Source organism: Elephantulus edwardii, unplaced genomic scaffold (assembly GCF_000299155.1).
Source record: "Elephantulus edwardii isolate Elephantulus edwardi_28Jun2011 unplaced genomic scaffold, EleEdw1.0 scaffold00095, whole genome shotgun sequence".
In the NCBI taxonomy this organism is placed as follows: domain Eukaryota; kingdom Metazoa; phylum Chordata; class Mammalia; order Macroscelidea; family Macroscelididae; genus Elephantulus; species Elephantulus edwardii.
The window spans coordinates 9,623,322-9,645,931 of record NW_006399845.1 but is presented as its reverse complement, the minus strand read 5'-3'; the positions used below and the strand labels follow the sequence as shown (position 1 = coordinate 9,645,931).

Genomic DNA, 22,610 nt, shown 5'->3' with positions numbered 1-22,610 from the left:
TGAAGTTGTTCTAATTGAGTTTGGAGCTGTAAGTGCCTTCTTCCTGCTGGGCTATTAGGATCTTCTATAGAATCATACTGATTGAGTCTTTCCATTAATATCTGATTCTTTGCCAATAAACTACTTTTCTCTTCTTGCAATGCTGCAACCTGCATATCCAATTCATGGCATCTTTGAGCAATTTCTTCTTTTGCTGACAAAGCTTCATTTACTCCTCTGTAGTTTTCTTTAACTTTCCTTAATTAATGTAATGTACTGAGCTTCAGAAGATGGGCTGTTCCCCATGATTCTTTTTTATCAATTCTACCTCTGAATTTTTAATACGTTTTCAGAGGGTGGGGCATACTCCCCATGAACTATTTTTCTTCCCTTAAATTTGCCTTTTAAGGGGTGAGAGAATCCTCATGAATTTTTTTTTCCTCATGAAATTTTTTTCTAATTCTATCCTTAATTTCCAAGGAGTGAAGATTCTCTCATGAACCTGTTTTTAATTTTACCGAAAGTTTCACTTACCCTGAGCGCATTCCCTTTCGGTTCCTGGTGTCTGCTCGAAAAAGAGAAAGAAAGAGAAACCACCACCTTATCCAAAGAAAAACCACCACCTTGTCCCAAGTTCGGGCGCCAGAATGTTGCAGACCGAGGGCCCCAAAGAATAGAATAATTTTATAATTATTAATAAAGAAACAAACAGCCAGGAATGAGATAGAGCAGAGAGCGTAAAACAGGGGGTCAGCAGTTCTCGACTGAAGACCAACAACATGTTTAATAAGGGTACAAATAAAATGGAGAACAAAAGTATACACTAGATCGACAACATGAAATCGTGTTGATGTCATTGACAAGAACAGTTTTCATGTGGATAGAAAAAAGTTGAGAAGAAAACGGGAAACTATAGAAATATTGCCAGTATATTTTTTAATAGTTATCAAACACTTGCATTTTTCATTTTCAGGAAGACAACTTTGAGGTATGGGAACGACCTCTCTCAAGCTTATCCTGGGATGTGGCTGTAAGAAATGTGCAAGAGATAGGGGGTCCTCATTTTCATATGATTTCACTTTTTACTCTGGGTAAAGCAGTGGCCTGTAATCCTGCCTGCTTCATCACACATATTGCCAGTATATTAAAAAAAATATTTTTAAAAGCTTGGATATATTGTTGTTGTTATGTACTGTTGTGTAAGAATCATCGCATAGCTGACCTTCAGCAGGTTTTCAGAGGCAGTAAATCGAATGGAAAGAGACTGCCCATCTTTCTCCTGTGGAGCAACTGATGGATTTGACTACATGCCTTTGGGTTGACAGCATGTCTCCTCACCATTAGGCCACCAGAGCTCCTTGGATATGTAGAAGATCCATATACACAGTGTATTGGTTGAAGGAAAATGTGAAAAATAACATAAAGGCTTCAATAACAAGGGAGAGATTGCATACGAAGAATGGAAAACAAGTATCAAAACTGTAAGTGAAATTTTCATCATCTACACAGAGCTTGGAACCAGTTCTTCAAGGGTTGTTGTTGTTGTTGTTGTTGTTGTTGGTATGTGCTGTGGAGTCACTTGCGACTAATAGTGACCCTATGTACAAGAGCCCTAAACCCTTCTCTATCCTGTGCCAACTTTATTGTCTTTGACACACCTACTCCTATTACTGCAATCACGAAATTGGTCTATCCCATCGAGGGTCTTCCTCTCCTGCACTGTCCCTCCAACCCTCCCAAACATGATGTCCCTCTCCAAGGACAAGTCCCTCCTTGCAACATGCCCAAAGTATGTCACACGAAGCTTTGGAATCCTTGTCTCCAAGGAGCATCCCAGTTTCACCCTCTCCAGGACAAACCGGTTTGTTCTAGCAGTCCATGATATATGGACTCTTCTCCAGCACCACAGTTCAAAGGCATCAATTCCCTTCCTATCATCCCTAGTCACCATCCAGCTTTCTGACACATAGCATGCAATCGCGAAGACTATGGCCTGGATCAGGCGCACTTTAATCTCCAGTGTGATGCCATTGCTCTTCAGTACTCTGGAGAAGTCGCTGACGGCTGACATTCCCAATGCAATTCATCTCTTGATTTCCTGGCTGCTGGTACCAAGAGTGTTAACTGTGGAGCCAAGCAAACTAAAACTGTTAGCAATCTCAAACTCTTCACCATCCATAACGATGCCGCCAATTGGCCCAGTGGTGAAAGTCTTTGTTTTCTTGATGTTGAGCTTCAATCCATACTGACGACGATAGTCCTTGACCTTCTGCAGCAAGCGCTTCAGGTCCTCAGTTTCAGCAAGCAGGGTTGTGTCATCTGCATTGACTTGAATTTCCCTAAAAAGGGAAAAATATTGGTTGATGCTCTGTTGGAGACTTAATCTCCCTTTTAGAAAGAAAGAGCAGCAGGTGTGTTACACAGCAGACAAATCTCTTCATCAGCAGGTTCAGAAACAACAGTGCTCCACTCAAAGAAGTGAGTGTACTTACTACTTTGCTTGTGTGTAACTCTTCACACAGCTGGCAATACTGCACATTCCCACATCAGACTCCTGAAGAGCCTCACTACACCTCTTCCATTCTAGGGCTTTGACTTGTAATTTTCCCCATTCCAGTTATAGTTCCACTTCACAAAAAATATTAAAATTTTGTTCTGTTTCTACATTACTACATCATCAATGTTATGGTTGTTAGGTGCCATTCTGACACACTTAAGCCCATTTTTCCAGAAACTCTATCAGTCTATCTCATTGAAGATCTTCCACTCTTTCGCTAAGCTCCGCATTGCCAAGCATGATGTCCCTTTCCAAATAATAGCCTCTCCTAGCAATATGCCCTAAGTATGTGAGATGAAGCTTCACCATCCTTGCCTCCAAGGAGCACTCTGGCTGCCCTTTCTCCAAGGTATATCTGTTTGTTCTTGTGGCAGTCTGTGGGCTATTCAGTACAACTCAAAGACATCAGTTCTTTTGTCATTCTTAATCACTGTCCCGCTCTTACATGAATAGCAAGCGATTGAAAAGACCATACCCTGGGTGAGCTCTGGTGGCCTAGTGGCAAGAAGATTCACTGCAACCCCAGATGTGAGTGGTTTGAATCCACCAGATGCTCTGCTGTAGAAGGAGGGACAATCTTCTCCTTACTGGTCAGATCCGATTTGATGGTGTGTGTGTGCGCGCGCGCGCGCACACACACACACACACACACACACACAATTTTTTTAAAAAAGACCATACCTTGAATCAGGCATACCTTAGTCTTCAAACTGACATCATTGTTCCTTGGTAATTTAAAGAAGTCCCTGACAGTGAACTTGCCCAGTGCAATACACCTCCTGATTTCTTAACTACTAGTACCAAGGGTGTTGATTTTGGATCCAAGTAAGATGAAATGTTTGAAAATGTCAATCTTTTCTCCATTTATCATGATGTTGCTTATTGGTCCAGTGGTGAGAAATTTTATCTTTTTAATGTTGAGATGCAATCTGTACAGAAGAATTTTCTCTTCTGCAGCAGGTATTTTAAGTCCTCACTTTCAAAAGTAATGTCACCTGCATAATGCAGGTTTTTGATGAGTCTTCCTTTGATCCTCATACCACATTCTTTTTTTAAATTAATTTTAATGAAAGTTTACAGAGACTTAGGATTTCCAGTCATTCATTGTTGCACTTTTCTCCCTACCCAACCCTCTGCCCAATTCATTCTTCTCTTTTAAAAGTAAAAGAAACATTCTTTCATTGTTATATAATCCCTCCCCCTAGGTCCACTCAACTGTGCAGCCTTCATTTTGGACTCCTGTCATGACAATAATACATAATCATATATCCCTTTTAAACAGTTCTCTCATTCATCTGTTTCAATGCAGTATTCATTATTTATTCCCTCTTTCTCAGTCTTCCCTCAACCCCGATGTCAGTCTCATTTTACAACTATGGCACTATGCAATATTTGTCCTTTTGTGACTGAGATATTTCACTCAGCATAATGTCCTTCAGGGTCACCCATTTTGTATAACATTTCATGAGTTCCCTGTTTTTCAATGCAGCATGCTATTCCATTGTGTGAATATACCATAGCTTCTCTGTCCATTCTTTTGTTAATGGCATACCACATTCTTTACTGACCATATGTGACCCAATTTGAATGGGTTTGCATCTCTATTTAGAGGTTTTATATTTTACTTTAATAAAAATGTGCTGTATTTTTCAGTAAGTTGAAGGGGAAAGTTGGGGTATAGTGTAGGAGTAATTTAGACGTGAATTTTTGGTAGTAATTAGCCAGACTATCTAGACAAATGTCTACTATCACAGTATTGTTACTACTAATAATAAGCATTTGTGAAACACTTATGATGTTCTAGACATTTGTGTGAGAACTTTATAAACATAATTTCTTATATTAATAATTTTTGGATCTTCACCAAGGAGTTAACATTTTATACACTTAGTTCAGGTAAGGAAATTGAAGATTAAGTATATTAAGTGTATGAAGTGTCAGAGCTAGGACTTAAATATGAATTTTCTTGATATAAAAGACTATGTTCTTCATCACCAGTTAAAAATCATTCCTAAAAATATTTTTTGCAAATCACATACACATACTTAAGATGCAAGACTCTCCTTTACATTTATTATTAGATGAGTCAAATTTCAAATTGGATAAAAAGATTTATTCTTCATCTTTTAATTATTGACACAAATTATTTTATACTAAGATTTGTGTTGTTGAATGACTACTAAAAGACTGATTTCCGCTTAACTCGCGATAGTCTCACTCTTTAATAAAACCTTTATTTGAGGCGGAGGAAGTGCAATACCACATTTGTAACAGAAAGCTATTTCAATGGTCTTGTGCTGAAGTTGGTAGCATAAAAATGTAATTTAATTAAAACCTCACATCTGCTGAGACTCTCCCCTAAGACTATTTCTATTCTTTCTTAAATATTCCTTTCACAGTCTCATGGTAGTTGTGCAAATCTCCTTCCTAGTAATCTCCACACAGTACAGGAATCGACGCTTTACTTCTGCCACGTTTCTAGACTGTAATCCCCAAATGTGTAGACATTAGACTTTACTAAACTTTATATTCCCAATACCTTCCACAGTGCTGGCCTGCCTATAATATTTTTTTTTTTTTTAAAAAAAAGTTACTCTCAAAAGAAACGATACAGCGGCATCATGATAATAAAATCTAATACTATTAAAGTTTGGGGTTTTTTATTCATAGTGGCTAAACCAAAAATTGCAGAGTTAAACTCTCAGAGATAAAAATTCTGCCACCAGGAAAACCTGACCATGAGCGGATTTTGACAGCTGCTCCGGGAAAGCGCTGTCGATGCCGGGTTTTCAGTTCGGCGCCTGGTGGCGCTATCGACTAAGACGTAAGAGGAGCCCTGGACTCAGACTCCATCTTAGACAAAAACAGATCAGAAAGGTGCAGAGAATGGAAATAGCTTAGGAAGCGTCGGCGTCCATGGCAAGGCCAAATTTTATTATTTTCTTCAGACAAGCTAGGACTGAATATAAGGAGCTGATGCTCTTATAGTCCCTCTTATAGTACTTCCAAAGGCTTTTTTTTTATTTAAGACAACGTACTCAGAGACTATACAAGACATTGTGCTCGAGAAAATCTGGCAGAAAAGGCAAGTGACGAGTTTTCGTTTTCTTCCTGGGCGTAGTAGTGCAGGCCGCCTGGGAAGTAGAAAGCTACAGTTTATGGCCAGACTTGAGGAGACTCAGTGCTGGCCGGGGAGTGGGGAGCGCAGGGCGGCGGGGAGGACACAACGGGACTGGGTGTTGTCCAGGAGATCAAAGACACAGAAGAACTGAACCTAGAGGAGCTCTACATTTCCAAGAGTTTCCAAGAAAATCTGAGTCTGGGATTGTAACTGTTCTTCAGTTCAAAGAGTCTTCCTAATGTGTGCTAGAAGGAAACGTATATGAGGTTTGGGCTGATTTTGCATAGTGGAACTACCATGCCGTTTCAGTTTTCCTTTTCACAATAGTGGGCGATTTAATACTGGGACAAGCAATTTGCCCATTTGTGAAAAGAATCGCTGAAAGAAGAATAACCAATATTTATTCTAACTCTGAGATAAAAAAGGAAAAATAAAGTGATGGTAAGTAGGCAACCTTAATATAGGTCCAAATTGTGATGACCAATGAACAGTGTCTGAGGGCCATAATGCCCCTCAACAATCCCTGGTTGTTGAGGTCTCAGCTGACGATTTCATCTAAGAAAATAATTAAGAAACATTGTATTCTTCAGGCTCATTGAATTATCAAACTTCTGGAGAGCATTCACTAAACATTTAAAAGACTGTTGGTATTTGTGTACCATAAACAGCCCCTGTAAGAAAATAGTCAAGCAATTTAAGCGCTAATGACTAGTCACGGCGGAAATACTCTCAGAAATGCTTTCTTTTTCTTCACATGAAGGATATTGGAAGACAGTTCCTCTGGATGGCATTTCTGTAGAATTGGTCATGTTGATGCTCGCCGATTCCATCTTGCATCACATCTTTAAAGATCATAATTTCAGTGCTCTGAGATAAAAAGAAAATGCATTCATCTCTTTCTCCAACATTTTCTCTTTCCTAAATGTTAAAAATATTCTGTCAAATCAATGCAGAACAGAGAGGTTAGGTGCAATATTACTTTATTGCAAATGAAATTAGGTTCTTAGCTCAAAACAAAATGATAGGTAGAGACAGCATTTGGGAAAGTGTCATCTATCTGAGTAATATTGTAGTTGTTTTATGTCATTCTACTTTCAGTATTGTTCTTCTCAGAAGCATATCTAATTATTAATTTACAGTCAACGGGTATTGATAAAACTTAACTATTTCTTTTTTTATCTGGCAAATTTCTTTTTAGAAGCCTATAGCCTATTCTGACTAGTATTCCTATAGGACAGAATAGAACAACTCCATTGGGTTTCCAAGACCGTAAATCTTTATGGAAGCAGACTGTCTTATCTTTGTTCTTGGGAGTGGCTGCTGGATTTGAACTACCAACCTTTCAGTTTATACAACATATATATATTGGGTAATCTTTACATTTTCTATTATATAATTGTGAAATAAGACATTCTTGCATTTCAAAATTTCATTTAGTGACTCTACTGCAAAGAATCTCTCTACAGTGTTAAAAGGCAAGGATGCCACTTTAAGGAAAAAGGCACACCTGGCCCAAACCACAGTATTTTATTGCCATTGAGTCTACACTAAATTATAGTCAACCTTCCACTGGATCTTCAGAGACTGTAAATGACATGAGAGTAGATTGTTCATCTTTTTTCCACAGAGCTATTGGTAGATTTTCACTGACTGCCTTTAAGTTAGTGACTCTACATACTATGCCACCAAAGCATGTTATAGTTACTTAATAGGCATATGTAAGTTGGACAGTGAATAAAGAACGCTGAAGAAGACTTGATATCTTTTAACTCAGTGTTGTTGAAGAATATTGAAAATCTGTGAACAGACAAAAGAACACAAAATCTGTCCTGGAAGAAGTGCAATCAGAATGCTGAAGGGTGGTGAGACTTCTTACATACTTTGAACATTTTATTAGGAGGGGCCAGTCCCTGGAGAAAGACAGCATGCTTACTTTAAATAGAGGGTCACTGAAAAAGAAAAGACCCTCAATAGATTAAATGACTCGATAGCTGCAACAATGAGCCCAAGAACAGCAGTGGTTTTGAGAATGGTCCCAGACTCAGCAGTGTTTCTTGTGCTGTGCATAGGAACACTAGGAGTCGGAACCAGCTCTCGAATACCCAGCAAGAATAGCAGCAGTACAAATTCAAAAGAGGACCTTTTAATAGGTCCCAAATCAAGTTCAAGCTCACAGCCATCCAGTCAGTGTCAATCTGGAGATTCTTGACTGGGTTTCTGCAGCTGTGAATTTTTACAGGGGGAGTATACCCATCTTTTGCAGAGTGGGGGATGGATTCAGATTGTCATCCTTTTGGAACTGCACTACCAGAACTCCCTTTAAAAATGAGCAAGTATTATCCATGGAACGCTGGTGGCCTAGTGGGTAAGGAGTTGCCCTGCCAACTGCTAAGAGAATGAACAACCTGGAGAGGGTGAAACCAGGCTGTTCTTTGGAGGCAAGGATTCTGAAGTTCATCTGACATTTTTTGGACATGTTGCAAGGGGGGACCAGTCCTTGGAGAGGGATGTCATGCTTGGGAGAGTGGAGGGACAGCTCAGGAGAGGAAGACCCTCAATGGGATGGATTGATTCAGTGACTGGAGTAATGGGGATAGGTGTGTCAGAGACAATAAGATTGGCACAGGATAGAGCAGGACTCAGGGCTGTAGTACTTAAGGTCACTATGAGTCGCAAGTGACTCGACAACACTTAATAACAACAACATGCTGAACCAATCATTTGAGAAGCTGGACTTTATGAAGAAGATTTTGGAATCAGGATCAGAGGAAGACTCATGAATAGCCTGTTTTATGCATATTACACAAACTTGCTTTCAGAGAGTGAGTAGTACTTGAAGTACTTGCTACAGAAGATCAAGGTCTATATTCTTCAATATGCATTACGTCTCAACATGAAGAAAACAAAAGCTTTCACCACCATGACAACAGGCAGCATCATGATACATGGAGAAGATATTAAAATTGCCAGTGATTTTCTCTTGCTTGGATCCACAATCAACACTAGTAGATTGGTACTAGTAGTCAAGAAATCAAAAGTTGTTTTGGGAAAATCTGCTATCTGGGACCTTTTCAGAGTACTTAGAGAGCAATGATATCAGTTTATAGACTAAAGTGCACCTAATCCAAGCCACGGTCTTCTCAATTGCCTGTTATGCATCTGAAAGCTGTACAATAACTGAGGATGACATAAGAAAAATTGATGCCTTTGAACTGCCCAGAAAACAAACAGGTCTGTCTTGGAGAAAGTGAAACTCAGAGTGTTTCTTGGAAGCAAGGATGGTGAAACTTCATCTCACATACTTAGGGCATGTTATTAGGAGAGTCTAATCCTTGGAGAAGGACATTATGCTTGGAAAGGTGGAGGGTCAGCGTAATAAAGGAAGACTCTGAACAAGATAGATTGATACAGAGGCTGAAATGTATTGGAGATAGTGAGGATCGCACAGGATAGGGCAGGTTTCAGATCCATTGTTCATAGGGTCACTCACTATGAGTCTCAATCAACTCTGTGACACGTAACAACAATATATATAACAAAGTCGAATTGTGCTCCAGAAAGTTTACAGTGACTGAGTTTTGAGAATTGGATTGCTAGGTCTTTCTTTTGAGGCAACTTTGAGTAGACTTGAACTTCTAACATCTCAGCAATTGAGTGTGGTAATATTTACACTGCTCAAGGTCTCATAATTCCTTTTTTTTTAAGTTGCTGTGAAGTCCATTCCAGCTAATGAAGGCCCAATATGTTACAGAGTAGAACTACTGCATAGGGTTTTCTTGGCTGTATCTTGTTTTTAATTTTTTATTCTGATTTGGAGTATTTCACAAAGAAAACTGGTTTTCTCTTCAACATTTCATACACATTTTTGTTTTGGGACTATGATTGCATTCTCCACAATGTAATCATATTCCTTTTATTTCTTCTCTGTATTTCCCTGTTCCCATTTAGCATTTTTTTCCTGTCCCTTTCTGCCTTTTGACCTTTCAAAGTCAAAGTTAAGTTGGAACTGAATAATAAATGAGCCTATACTGCCTCATTAAAATAACAAAAACCCTACTCCCCAATGAGATTATAACTAGATTCTGACTCATAGTGACCTTTTTTCTCCTTTGGAGTGTTACAGTTAGCAGCCCCTTATATTACACACTGTGCTACCAGGGATCCTTAAGGGATTGTTGTTATGTGCAGCCAAGTTGCCTGCGACTCATAGCGACAACAGCTCTGAACCCTGCTTTATCCTGAGGCAACACCCCCCCCATTACCCCAGTCACTGAATCAATCTATCTCATTGAGGGGTCTTCCTTTCTTCTGCTGTCCCTCTTCCCTTCCAAGAACTAGTCCCTCCACCCTCTCCAAAAACTAGTCCCTCCATGCAGCATGCCCAAAGTATGTCAGACAAAGCTTCAGAATCCTTGCTTCCAAGGAGCAACCTGGTTTCACCCTCTCTAGGATGAATCTGTTTGTTCTCTTAGCAGTTCTTGGTATATTTAATACCCTTCTCCTTGGTGATTTACTGGCTAGCTTTACTGACACAGCCCCAGGTCGATTTCCCATCAGGGAAGGTGCTTGTGCACCCTCCTCCGCAGCTGCTTTAGGGATTAGAGTTTACAATATATATTTTGCCGAATAAAATACAATACATAACAGAGGTAGTCAAAGGAGAGAAAAAGACAACTCTTTTTTTCTAGAGATGAGTGTTATCCCAACCTGAAAATGAAGCATAACTATACCTTCATTTTCACCAAACTGCCTACATTCATCAGTGATAAGAACGCAGCTTCAAGTTGCTGGCCCTTTTTACCACTGCACTGCCCCCAACAGAGACTGAACAAGGAGGATAGAGGTAGCATCACTGTGCCTTTGACTACAACCTTAAGCCTATAATTTGACAAATTACTATACAATCACCTACTTGTGATGTTTTTGTTAGTTACAGAAACAATCAATATGAAGTCTCATAACAATGAGATTCAAGATGAAAAGAAGATACATACATTCAGGAATACTAACAATACAATATTATTATAAAGAGCCCTAATGACAGTGACTAAGTACTCAAATGTTAACTGGAAGGTTGATAGTTTGAACCCATCAACCAATCTATGGGACCAAGATACAGCTGTCTACTTCTGTAAAGCTTGAAGCAGTAGAAACCCTATGGCACAGCTCTCTGCCCTACTATGAGTCAGAATCGACTTGACAGCAATGAATTAATAAAGGGGCTTATAAAATAGGGAGCTCTGGTGACTTAGTGGTAAGGAATTGTGCTGCCAACAAAGACACATGGTTTGAATCCATCAACTGCACCAAGAAAGAAAGAAGTGCACTCAACTCCCATGCAATTTACAGCTTCTGAAAACCCACTGGAAGGTCAGCTCTGTAGTGATTCTGACTCCTAAGATACAAAACAACATCATAAAATAAGAGCAGTTGTAAAGGATACTCATGGGGAAAGTTAATTCTCATCAATTTTAAGACAATGATTTAAGATAGCAGAGTGGTTATAATGCATTGAAAATTAGAAAGTATCCACAAATATAAAATACTGGTATTGGTTTTTTCTGTGAGACAGAAATTTCTTTTATTACTCAATTAACGTTCGGAGTGTTAATACTCTGAAGCCGAAAGGATGAAAACTTAAGAATTGTGAGAAACATATGACTCAAGATGGGAGGTTTTAGTTCTTTTTTACCCCCAAGGAAACCCTAATGTGGTTTTTAGTGTATTTTCCTTCTGATACATGTATCTTTATTCTCCAGCTTGTGAAAGGTGGTATGTCATTTTCTTCCTATTGTCTACTTTCATCTTCTTTATGTTTTGCTAGTTTATCATAACTGTTCAGTTAAGAGAACTTATCAATTGTCTGCTTGGTTAAAGGACACGTTTCCAGTTATTTACCAGTAATTATCTATCTTTATGGTGGCATTCCTTTTTCACTACTTCTACATCTAAAATGAGTTCCATTTTGAAAACTGTACAAAGCATTTTATTTTTTATTATTATTATTAAATTTTATTAGTTTCAATGAACATTCACAGGGATTCTGGGCTTTTTGTCCTTCATTGCCGCACCATTCTCTCCACCCTCCTCCCCAGTTTGTTCTTCTTCCCCGCCACCCGAATGTCTGTTTTAATTGTCCAATTGCCACAGTGCTTGTCAAAGTCAGTTCTGATTAATCTCCTTTGTCGGTGTGTCCTTTGCCATTACCTACTGTACAAAGCATTTTAAGTTCTCTTTGAGCAGTATGTTGAATACTATGTAGGTAATGAATGTTATGATATGTAGCTAGTTTTTAAAATTTGGAATTTTGTTTTTTATTCATGTATTATAAGTCTACTTAATAAAACATTAATTTTTAATCACATCTATTTATCCTATAAAATACTGTCATTTTTATGTGCCACAGAGTTAGAAATGACTCACAGCTGACATGCTATTGAGTTTTCAGAGGCTATAAATTGTATGGGAGGCATTTGCCCATCTTTCTCCCTCAGAGCAGCTGGGAAATTCAAGCTGCCTGCATTTGGTTTGGCAGTGCAACTCCTTGCTACTCGGTCACCAGAGCTCCATTTAAAGAAAATACTATATCATAATATACTTTGTCATAACAAACTGTGGCTGACTCTGAGAAGAATGGGAATCCCAGAACATTTAATTGTGCTAATGCGAAACCTATACTTGGACCAAGAGGCAGTAGTCAGAACAGAGCAGGGTAACACTGCATGGTTCAAAATTGGGAAGGGTGTACGCCAGGGATGCATCCTGTCTCCATACCTTTTCAATATGTATGCAGAGCAGATTATCCGAGAGGCTGGGCTCTATGAGGAGAATTGTGGCATCAGGATTGGTGGAAGATCTATTAACAATCTGCGTTATGCAGATGACACAACCCTGCGTACTGAAACTGAGGAGGACCTCATGCACTTTGCTGCGAAGGGTCAAGGACTGCAGCCTTCAGTATGGACTGAGGTTCAATGTCAAGAAGACAAAGATTCTCACCACTGGACCAATTGGCAGTGTCAGGATGGATGGCGAAGAGATTGAGATTGTTCACAGCTTCAGTTTGCTTGGCTCCACAGTCAATACTCTTGGCACTAGCGGTCAGGAAATAAAAAAGCATATCGCGATGGGAAAGTCTGCTGTTAGGGACCTCTCTAAAGTACTCAGGAGCAACGGTGTCTCTCTGGAGACTAAGGTGCGCCTGATACAGGCCATGGTCTTTGCAATCGCTTGTTATGCATCAGAGAGTTGGACAATGACTAGGGAGGACAGAAGGAGAGTGGATGCTTTTGAGCTGTGGTGCTGGAGAAGAGTACTGAATGTACCATGGACTGCCAGGAAAACAAACAGATTCATCTTGGAGAGGATTAAACCAAGCTACTCCTTGGAGGCAAGGATTCTGGGGCTTCGTCTGACATACTTTGGACATGTTTCCAGGAGAGATTGGTCCTTGGAGAGGGACATCATGCTTGGGAGGGTGGAGGGACAGCGCAGGAGGGGAAGACCCTCTATGAGATGGATTGATTCGGTGACTGGGGTAATCGGGATGGGTGTGTCAGAGGCAGTGCATTTGGCGCAGGATAGAGCAGGGTTTAGGGCTGTTGTGCATAGGGTCACTATGAGTCGCAAATGACTCGATGGCACATAACAACAACAACAACAACTATATCATAATATTTTATTGTCCTGAATAATTTTTCATAAATTTAGTACATTTAATTTGAACCATTTACAAATGATTGGGAATAATCGCTATAATCTTTTTATTCTCATGGGCAAATTGCTTTTAGTAATGCACATTGTTCATTAATGAAAATATTTATCTTCATAATATCAATATAAAATTAATAGTCATGAAAAGCATCAATAGGATAAAGGTAGGCTTTTGTTTTCTAAATGTTAAGAACAAGAACTCATGTTTACCTATTATTTTTTACCCCATTTTAAAAAACAACAAAGAACTTTTTAAAATGTATGCTATTATTACATTAATAAATCATCCATTTCACTTTTCTAGAAGTATGTGGGATAAAGGGACAGGTTAAATAATGTCATAAGGAAACAATCTGACTATTTAGAATGTTAGACACCCTACAAGACAACTTGTCCAACACTTCAATAATATAGTATCTTTTTAAAAAAGGAGTATGGAGAACTAGAATAAATAGGCATAATTTTCAGATAAAACCAACTCTAGAAATAACCCTGGATTTAAAAGCTTCTAAGCAGCATCATAATGGATGGTGAAGAGATTGAGATTATTAATAGCTTTAGTTTGCTTGGCTCCACAATCAACACTCTTGGCACCAGCAACCAGGAAATTAAAAGGCTGTCTGCTGTCAGAGACCTCTTCAAAGTACTAAAGAGTAACGATGTCAGTCTGGAGACTAAAGTGTGCCTGATACAGGCCTTGGTCTTTGCAATCACTTGCATCAGGAGAATTGATTCCTTTGAACTGTGGTTTTGGAAAAGAGTATTGAATACACCATACCATGGCCTGCTAAGAGAACAAACAGGTTCAACCGAGAGGGTGAAACCAGGCTGTTCCTTGGAGGCAAGGATTCCGAAGCTTCATCTGACATACTTTGGACATGTTGCAAGATGGGATCAGTCATTGGAGAGGGACATCATGCTTGTGAGGGTGGAGGGAAAGCTCAGGAGAGGAAGACCCTCGATGAGATGAATTGATTCAGTGACTGGGGTAGTTGGGGTAGGTGTGTCAGAGAAAGTGAGATTGGCACAGGATAGAGCAGGGATTAGGGCTGTTGTAAATAGGGTCACTATGAGTCGCAGACAACTCAACATCACATAACAACAAGAACAGGATATTCTTTATAGCAAATGATTAAGAAAGGCAGTGCATTTTAAAGGATATTCAAATGTGAATATAAAAAGGAACGCGTGTGATTTTAGTTCACAGTCTTAAAAAATGTGAATTCTTATCAAACTTGAAGACAATCTAGGAAGGAGAATATAAGGATAATTCATGAGTTTTCATAGGTATTATATTTTAGATAATAGGGAATTCTTTTGTATTTTCTTAGCTGTGATAGTAACATTATGATTACAGGTGAAAGTGTCTTTATAATTCGAAGATGCTCACTAAAATATTTAGAGGTACACTACCATGATATCTGTAGGTTATTTTTAGGTGCATCAAGGAGAAGTGTGGGAGGGGGATAGAGTGCAAATGGGACATTTGTGAACTATAGATAGAGGATATACTTTTGTGTTCAAAAGTCTTTTGAACGTTTCTATATATTTGAAATTTTTCATGATACATTTTTTTCAATACAAAAAGGCAGATGCTTATGATACCTAACAGCAGCAACCAACTTTCTTTGAAACCTGATTAATCAACTCTAGAAAGACATTCTTTAAAAGATATTGGGGAAATTATTTAATGAACATCTTATTTTGTTATGAGCTTATTTTGTGTGATAATTTAATTGAAGTTGAGTAATCTTAACTGTTATAAAAGAAAAAATAAAATAATTTAAAATGTCAGCATAATCATAGGAAATAACTCAGCTGCTCTTCAAGACTTTCATCAAAACTCAATAAAATGTGAATATGCAGAATAGCAAATAAGATATATGAGTGAGAGAGAGAGAACAAAAAGAAATACAAGTAAGAAGACTGTCCAGAGTGCATGAGAACGTGCTCATTTATATTTGATGCGCTTTCTGGGTCTCTGTAGTTTCCCACTGAACCTGAATCGGAGGATTATAAACTAATCAACACTGAATTGGGTACACATGCCCAAGATCCGATTATAACTGGAAATTCCTCATGAAAGCTTTCATTATGCCCTATCCTCAGGCCACTCTTCTCCACTTGTTTAATGTTTTTCCCAGCTTCCAAAGAGTCTCTTAGTTTTGTAAGGAAGCTTGTCCATAATTGTAGTTATGGCTTCAAATTTTAAAAGTCATTTGAAATGAAGATTAGATACTTTAAAAGATATTTCTTGAAAATACGACGTTTATTGCTATCAACCTGAAGAAAATATTGGTATTTTCTTCATCTTTGGGAGGAAAGAACTACTGGGAAAGGCCGCAGGGTGGCGCTGCAGCCTTAGAAGTGGAAACTGCAAAAGCAGCCCCTCCTTGAGCTGGAGACACTCGGCCAGAGAAGCAGACGGGAAGAGGAGGCTTTCAAGGCGGTGGCTCCGGGAAATCCGGGACCAGATTGTCTTCGTATCCTGGTATCTGCAAAATTCCTGGGAGACGGGGTCAGCATCAATACAGATCCCACCTGGGTCCTGTTTGCTGAGAGGCCTGAAGATGTTGGAGGCCGGAGAGAAAAAGCACGTTCTGAAACAAAGGCAAGTCCTACTATTCTTTGTTTTGCTGGACCTAGCTCAGGCTGGTTTCGAACTTGGGCATTATTCGGTGACCGAGGAAATGGAAAGTGGTTCCTTTGTGGCTAACTTGTTGAAAGACCTGGGCCTGGAGACAGGCGAGCTAGCTGCGCGGGGGGTCCGGGTCGTTTCCAAAGGGAAAAAAGTGAGTTTGCAGGTTGATAGGCAGACTGGAGATTTGTTGTTAAATGAGAAACTGGACCGGGAGGAACTGTGCGGCCCCGCAGAGCCCTGTGTACTACCCTTCCAGGTGTTACTGGAAAACCCCTTAAAGATTTTCCAGGCGGACCTACGGATTAGGGACATAAATGACCATGCCCCAGTTTTTCTAGATGAAGAAATAATTTTGAAAATTCCAGAAAGTATCCCTCCTGGAACTACTTTCCTAATAGAACGTGCCCAAGACTTAGACGTGGGGAACAACAGTCTGCAAAATTACACAATAAGCCCCAACAGCCACTTCCATCTTCAATTGCAAGACAGTCCGAGTGGCATCCTACCACAGCTGGTGCTGGATAAAGCCCTGGATCGAGAAGAACAGCCCCAGATCAGACTAATGCTCACAGCGCTAGATGGTGGCAGTCCTCCCAGGTCTGGCTCCGCCCTGGTCCGCATTGAAGTGGTGGACATCAACGACAATGCCCCTGAGTTTACAAAGCTGCTCTATGAAGTGCAGGTCCCAGAAAACAGCCCCGTTGGAACCCAAGTTGCCACTGTCTCTGCTAGGGATTTGGACATTGGAATTAATGGAGAAGTATCTTACACATTTTTTCAGGCCTCAGAAGACATTCGCAAAACGTTTCAAATAAACAGAGAATCTGGAGAACTTCTTTTAACACGGGACCTGAATTTCGAATCTGTTCAGACATACGCAGTAAATATTCAGGCGACAGATGGTGGAGGGCTTTCTGGAAGCTGTGTGGTTTTCGTCCAGGTGATGGATTTGAATGACAACCCTCCGGAATTGATCATGTCAACTCTCAACAATCGTATTCCCGAAAACCTGCAGGACATCATAGTCGCTGTTTTCAGTGTTTCAGATCCTGACTCAGGAGACAATGGAAGGATGGTTTGCTCTATCCAAGATGACCTTCCTTTCTTTTTGAAACCCTCTGTTGAGAATTTTTACACTCTTGGGATAACCACAGCCCTGGACAGAGAGAGTGTGTCCGAGTACAACGTCACCATCACCGTCAGTGACTTGGGCACCCCCAGGCTGAAAACCGAGCACAACATAACTGTGCTGGTCTCCGACGTGAACGACAACGCACCCACCTTCTCCCAAGCCTCCTACACCCTGTTCATCCGCGAGAACAACAGCCCCGCCCTGCACATGGGCACCATCAGCGCCACAGACAGAGACTCAGGAGCCAACGCCCAGGTCACCTACTCGCTGCTGCCGCCCCACGACCCGCACCTGGCTCTGGCCTCCCTGGTGTCCATCAACGCGGACAATGGCCACCTGTTCGCGGTGAGGTCGCTGGACTACGAGGCTCTGCGAGCCTTCGAGTTCCGCGTGGGCGCCACGGACGCGGGCTCCCCCGCGTTGAGCAGCGAGGCGCTGGTGCGCGTGGTGGTCGTGGACGACAATGACAACGCGCCCTTCGTGCTGTACCCCATGCAGAACGGCTCTGCGCCCTGCACCGAGCTGGTGCCCAGGGCGGCCGAGGCGGGCTACCTGGTCACCAAGGTGGTGGCGGTGGACAGCGACTCTGGCCAGAACGCCTGGCTGTCCTACCAGCTGCTCAAGGCCACGGAGCCCGGACTGTTCAGCGTGTGGGCGCACAATGGCGAGGTGCGCACGGCCAGGCTGCTGAGTGAGCGCGAGGCACCCAAGCACAGGCTCCTGGTGTTGGTCAAGGACAATGGGGAGCCGCCCCTGTCTGTCACCGTCACGCTGCACGTGCTCCTGGTGGATGGCTTCTCTCAGCCCTACCTGCCTCTGCCTGAGGTGGCCCCTGAGGAGCCCCACGCTGACTCCCTCACGGTCTACTTGGTCATCGCGCTGGCCTCGGTCTCCTCGCTCTTCCTCTTCTCGGTGTTAGTGTTCGTGGTGGTGCGGCTGTGCAGGAGGAACAGGACTAATTTCATGGGTCGCTGTTCGGTACCTGAGGTCCACTTTCCGGGTCACTTGGTTGACGTGAGCGGCACCGGAACCTTGTCCCAGAGCTACCAGTACAAGGTGTGTCTGACAGGAGGTTCTGGGACCAACGAGTTCAAGTTTCTGAAGCCTATAATACCCAACCTCCTTTCTCAGGGTTCTGAGGGGATTAGTGACACAAATGGTCGTTTCAGAAACAGCTTCGAATTCAGTTGAGAATTAAAGTGCTGTATTGAGCCTATGTAGTCCCTGAGTTACAGAAACCCAAAAGATTCAGCGCTAGGACGAAAGCTGAAGACTGATGCAAAGGTGGCAGTTGTGCCCTTAGGCTACCTTTGGACCAAGGACTGATGAGTGGTCCGCTTTCCAAAGCTCAGACCCTTGAAAACCCCACGGAGGGCAGTTCTAATCTGTAATGCCCTAGGTCGGGTTTGTCTGTCATAACTGTTTGTTTAATAAGCCTGGTCTTGGTCAATTTATGCGAAATTGGTTTACATTTGTTTTCTAACTCTTTTGTTGTGGATTTCTTTTTTAAATTTTATTAATTTTAATGAACATTTACAGAGATTTTGGATTTCCATTCATTCATTGTTGCATTTTTCTCCTGGCCTAACCCCCCCCCAAAAACCCCGTTCGCTCTTCTCTTTGAAAAGTAAAAGAAAAATTATTTCATTGGTATACAATCCTCCCGCCCCAAGTACAATCCGCTGTGCAACCTTCATTCTGGACTCTTGTCATAACTATAATGTGGATGTCTTTTTAAAAATTTGAAATATAATTGTAATATTCCAGTTCTATCTATTGATGTTGCTACATGTGTCGTCTCTAGGGTATTTAAGAAAACATTGCCTGTGGAGTTGATTCTGACTGGTGACCAAATAGGACAGAGTAGAACTCCCCTTAGGGGTTTCTGAGGCTGTGTCACACCCTGCTCCCTTGAAGCAGCTCAGGGGTTCAGACTGCCACCTTTTTTGGTTAGCAGCTGAACGCTTACATACCCATCACCACCAGAGCTCCCTTGTCAGGGTTTAATCCAAACCCACTGCTCTTCCCCAGGCTTGGGAGAGTTGGTGTCATGGCCAGAGAGAACTATACCCTGCTTTCTCCAGAGAAATGACAATGAATTTGAACCACTGACCTTTCTGTTACCAACCCAACATGGGCACACTATACCACCAGGGCTCCTTATTTTAGGGCATAATGACTATCCATTTTCTTTGTATTATAATTGCTGATTAGCCTCAGTATTACTTAATTTGATTTAAGGTGTACAAGTAAAAATTGTGTTTTCAGACACTTTTTGTTTTTATTGTTAAAATGTTCCTTCCCAATCTCACTTTCCAAAGTTCCTTCATACTTTCAATATTTTCTGTTACTATAAGAGCAATTTCGTTACCAGTCTAGAATATTTTTACCCTCTTAAAGGAATCCTGATATGTTTTAAAGAATTTAAAAGCATTTAGGATTCAACTAGAAGCAAATCCCCAGATCTACAGATCTACTCATTCTGGCGTTTGTACAAACTGCTTTTAATACTCCCTTTCATTTCCCTAAATTTTCCAATGCTTTCCTTATGTGCTTGAGGTATGTTTCTCAATTGTTCTTCATATAATGCATGAATAACATAGTCACTGAGACATTGTAGGTTCTTAATAAAAATTTTGAGTGGTTAATTGAAAGAAAGAAGTGTTTTTATCTGTGATATATTGACATTCCAAAAGGGTCCGTATTCTTTCTGATGTATAAGAAATTACATAATTTTTCTTACTGAGTGAACTGTCTCTGTTTTTCGAACATGAAGCAGTTATTAGTCCTAATATCTCTTTCCATTAGCATATTTTTCCTTTGTCTCTTTTACTTTGAGTCTTCTAAGTTATTCACTGGCTTAAAGGATGTTGTTGTTGTTGTTGATTGCCTTCAAGTTGGTTCATAGCAACCCTATGAACAAAAGGCCTGCCCCTCTACAACTATCGACATTTATCAAAGTTCATAGAGTTTCCAGAGGCATGTTGTTTAGGAAGTGGATGCCACCCATGCTTAAAGAATACATGTTAGGAAATTGTGATTTTTCAGTTTTGTAATTTAAATTATCTTCCATAATTTCTAATGTTTCCTCTAACTTTCTTCATTTCTTAGTTACACATTAAAACAAAATTTTGATTATTGATATTTTCAGTCTCTTTACATTTTAATATATGTTTGAGTGAGTTAAACTATTATCATTAACATGAATTTTAAGGATCTCATTCTGAGATTAGTAAAATCTTGTTACCAGTGTAGGCCTAACTTCTACTACCACCTCAATATTGTGGAAATAAAATACAGCTAAAACCAATAACTTTGAAAATACTGTGGAATAAGTATGGCAGAAATCACTATCAGTTTTCCCTGAGTAGATGTGTAAATGTGGAAGGAATTAGGTATTTGTGGTCCTGAGAATCTATTCCCCAAATTAAATGATAATTCTTTTATCAGCTTGCATCAAGTTGTTTTTCGTGGCATTTTTCTGGCTCTACAATCAACTTAATGCACAATTTTAAAAATTGGGAGTGGAGAGGGCAAAGATAAACACATATAGTATGTACATTCTATCACCATTTAAAGAAAAATGTATTCTTTTTAAAATGTAATAATTGCAGAGTGAGGGGGAGCAGCATTAGCTTGCCTAGATTGTGTTTGTTTAACTTACTTGACACAAGAGCCCCTACAAAGGAACGTCAAGGAGGTGTAGAGAGAAAGCAAACGATTGAAAACAAAGGCAAAAAAAAAAGAAAAGAAAAGAAAACAAAGGCAATCACCTTCTCCATTAATTTGAAACTGCAAGCGAACGCATGGTGGCGCTGTTGACTAAGAAGGCGAAATAAACTATAGTCTTTATGCCCTGGTTCCTCCGAAATACCGGAATCCAGGCGGCAAACTTGGGCTTGTGAGCTAGGCAGATTTGTACGAAAGCAAATCAGAGCCTTTGGAAGGATTATTCGCTACACTATCTTCAAGGATAAGTGCAGAAAGACTGCCTTTTCCATCGCTGTGTCTCAATCTGGCGACATTTCCTGAAAGACCATGGCGGACAGCGCAATGCAGGACGGTGGGGAGCGCCTTCGTAGACAAAGGCAAGTCCTTCTCCTCTTTGTTTTTCTAGGTGGGTCTTTGTCTGTGTCCCAGTCTGGTCGCTATTCTGTAGCTGAGGAAAAAGAGAGGGGATTTCTAATAGCCAATCTAGCAAAGGATCTGGGCTTGAATGTAGGAGAAATGGCTGTGAGAAGGGCCCAAGTTGTTTCCAAAGGAAGCAAACAGCATTTCCAGCTCAATCATCAGACAGGCGATTTGCTCCTGAGTGAGAAATTGGACCGGGAGGAGCTGTGCGGCCTCACAGAGCCATGTATACTGGACTTTCAGGTGCTGCTGCAAAACCCTTTCCAGTTGTTTACAAACGAGCTCCAAGTCATAGATATAAACGACCATTCTCCTGTATTCCTCGAAAGGGAAATGCAGCTAAAAATACCAGAAAGTAGTCCACCAGGAACAACATTTCCTTTGGAAAATGCTGAGGACTTGGATGTGGGAAGAAACAGTCTCCAAAACTACACAGTCATTCCTAACCCCCATTTCCACGTTCTCACACTCAGTCGTCGAGATGGAAGGAAATATCCAGAACTAGTACTGGACAAAGCGCTGGATCGCGAGGAGCAGCCTGAATTCAGTTTAACACTTACAGCTCTAGATGGTGGATCTCCACCACGCTCAGGGACAGCCCAGATCAACGTCCTGGTCTTAGACATCAATGACAACGCCCCTGAATTCTCACAGTCTCTCTATGAGGCCCAGGTTCTAGAGAACAGTCCACTCAACTCAGTCATTGTCACTGTCTCGGCTACCGATTTAGACACAGAAAACTTTGGAACCATAACATACGCATTTTCCCATGCTTCTGAGGAAATTCGCAAAACTTTCAAACTAAATTCCATTACTGGTGATATCCAACTAGTAAAATATTTGAATTTTGAGTCAATTCATACTTTTGAAGTCGATGTAGAGGCCAAGGATGGTGGAGGCCTTTCGGGAAAATCAACAGTCATAATTCAGGTGATAGACGTGAATGACAACCCACCAGAACTGACCTTATCGCTGCTTAACAGTCCCATCCCAGAAAACTCGCCGGAGACAGTGGTAGCTATTTTCAGAATTTCAGATCCAGACTCTGGAGACAATGGGAGGATGATGTGTTCCATACAAGAGGATCTTCCCTTCGTCCTAAAACCCTCTGTAGAGAATTTTTACACTCTTGTGTCAAAAGAAGCGCTGGACAGAGAGAAAAGAGCTGAGTACAACATCACCATCACCGTCAGTGACTTGGGCACCCCCAGGCTGAAAACCGAGCACAAGATAACCGTGCTGGTCTCCGACGTGAATGACAACGCGCCCACCTTCTCCCAAGCCTCCTACACCCTGTTCATCCGCGAGAACAACAGCCCCGCCCTGCACATGGGCA

General features: G+C 40.9%; 2 protein-coding genes across 2 annotated transcripts in view; both read left to right on the top strand.

The window, feature by feature from the left end:
* Positions 1 to 5,314: 5,314 nt before the first annotated feature.
* On the top strand, positions 5,315 to 18,334 carry PCDHB2 (protocadherin beta 2). The gene is made up of 2 exons (XM_006891221.1): positions 5,315 to 5,360; positions 15,660 to 18,334. Exons 1-2 carry the CDS (start codon positions 5,315 to 5,317, stop codon positions 18,332 to 18,334), a joined length of 2,721 nt encoding a protein of 906 aa, XP_006891283.1.
* A 2,862-nt stretch (positions 18,335 to 21,196) lies between these two features.
* Positions 21,197 to 22,610, top strand: part of PCDHB3 (protocadherin beta 3) — a 5,343-nt gene continuing 3,929 nt past the window's right edge. Inside the window, exon 1 of the mRNA XM_006891220.1 lies at positions 21,197 to 22,607. Within this exon, the coding sequence (XP_006891282.1) occupies positions 21,197 to 22,607 (1,411 nt within the window). The remainder of the gene's footprint in view (positions 22,608 to 22,610) is intronic.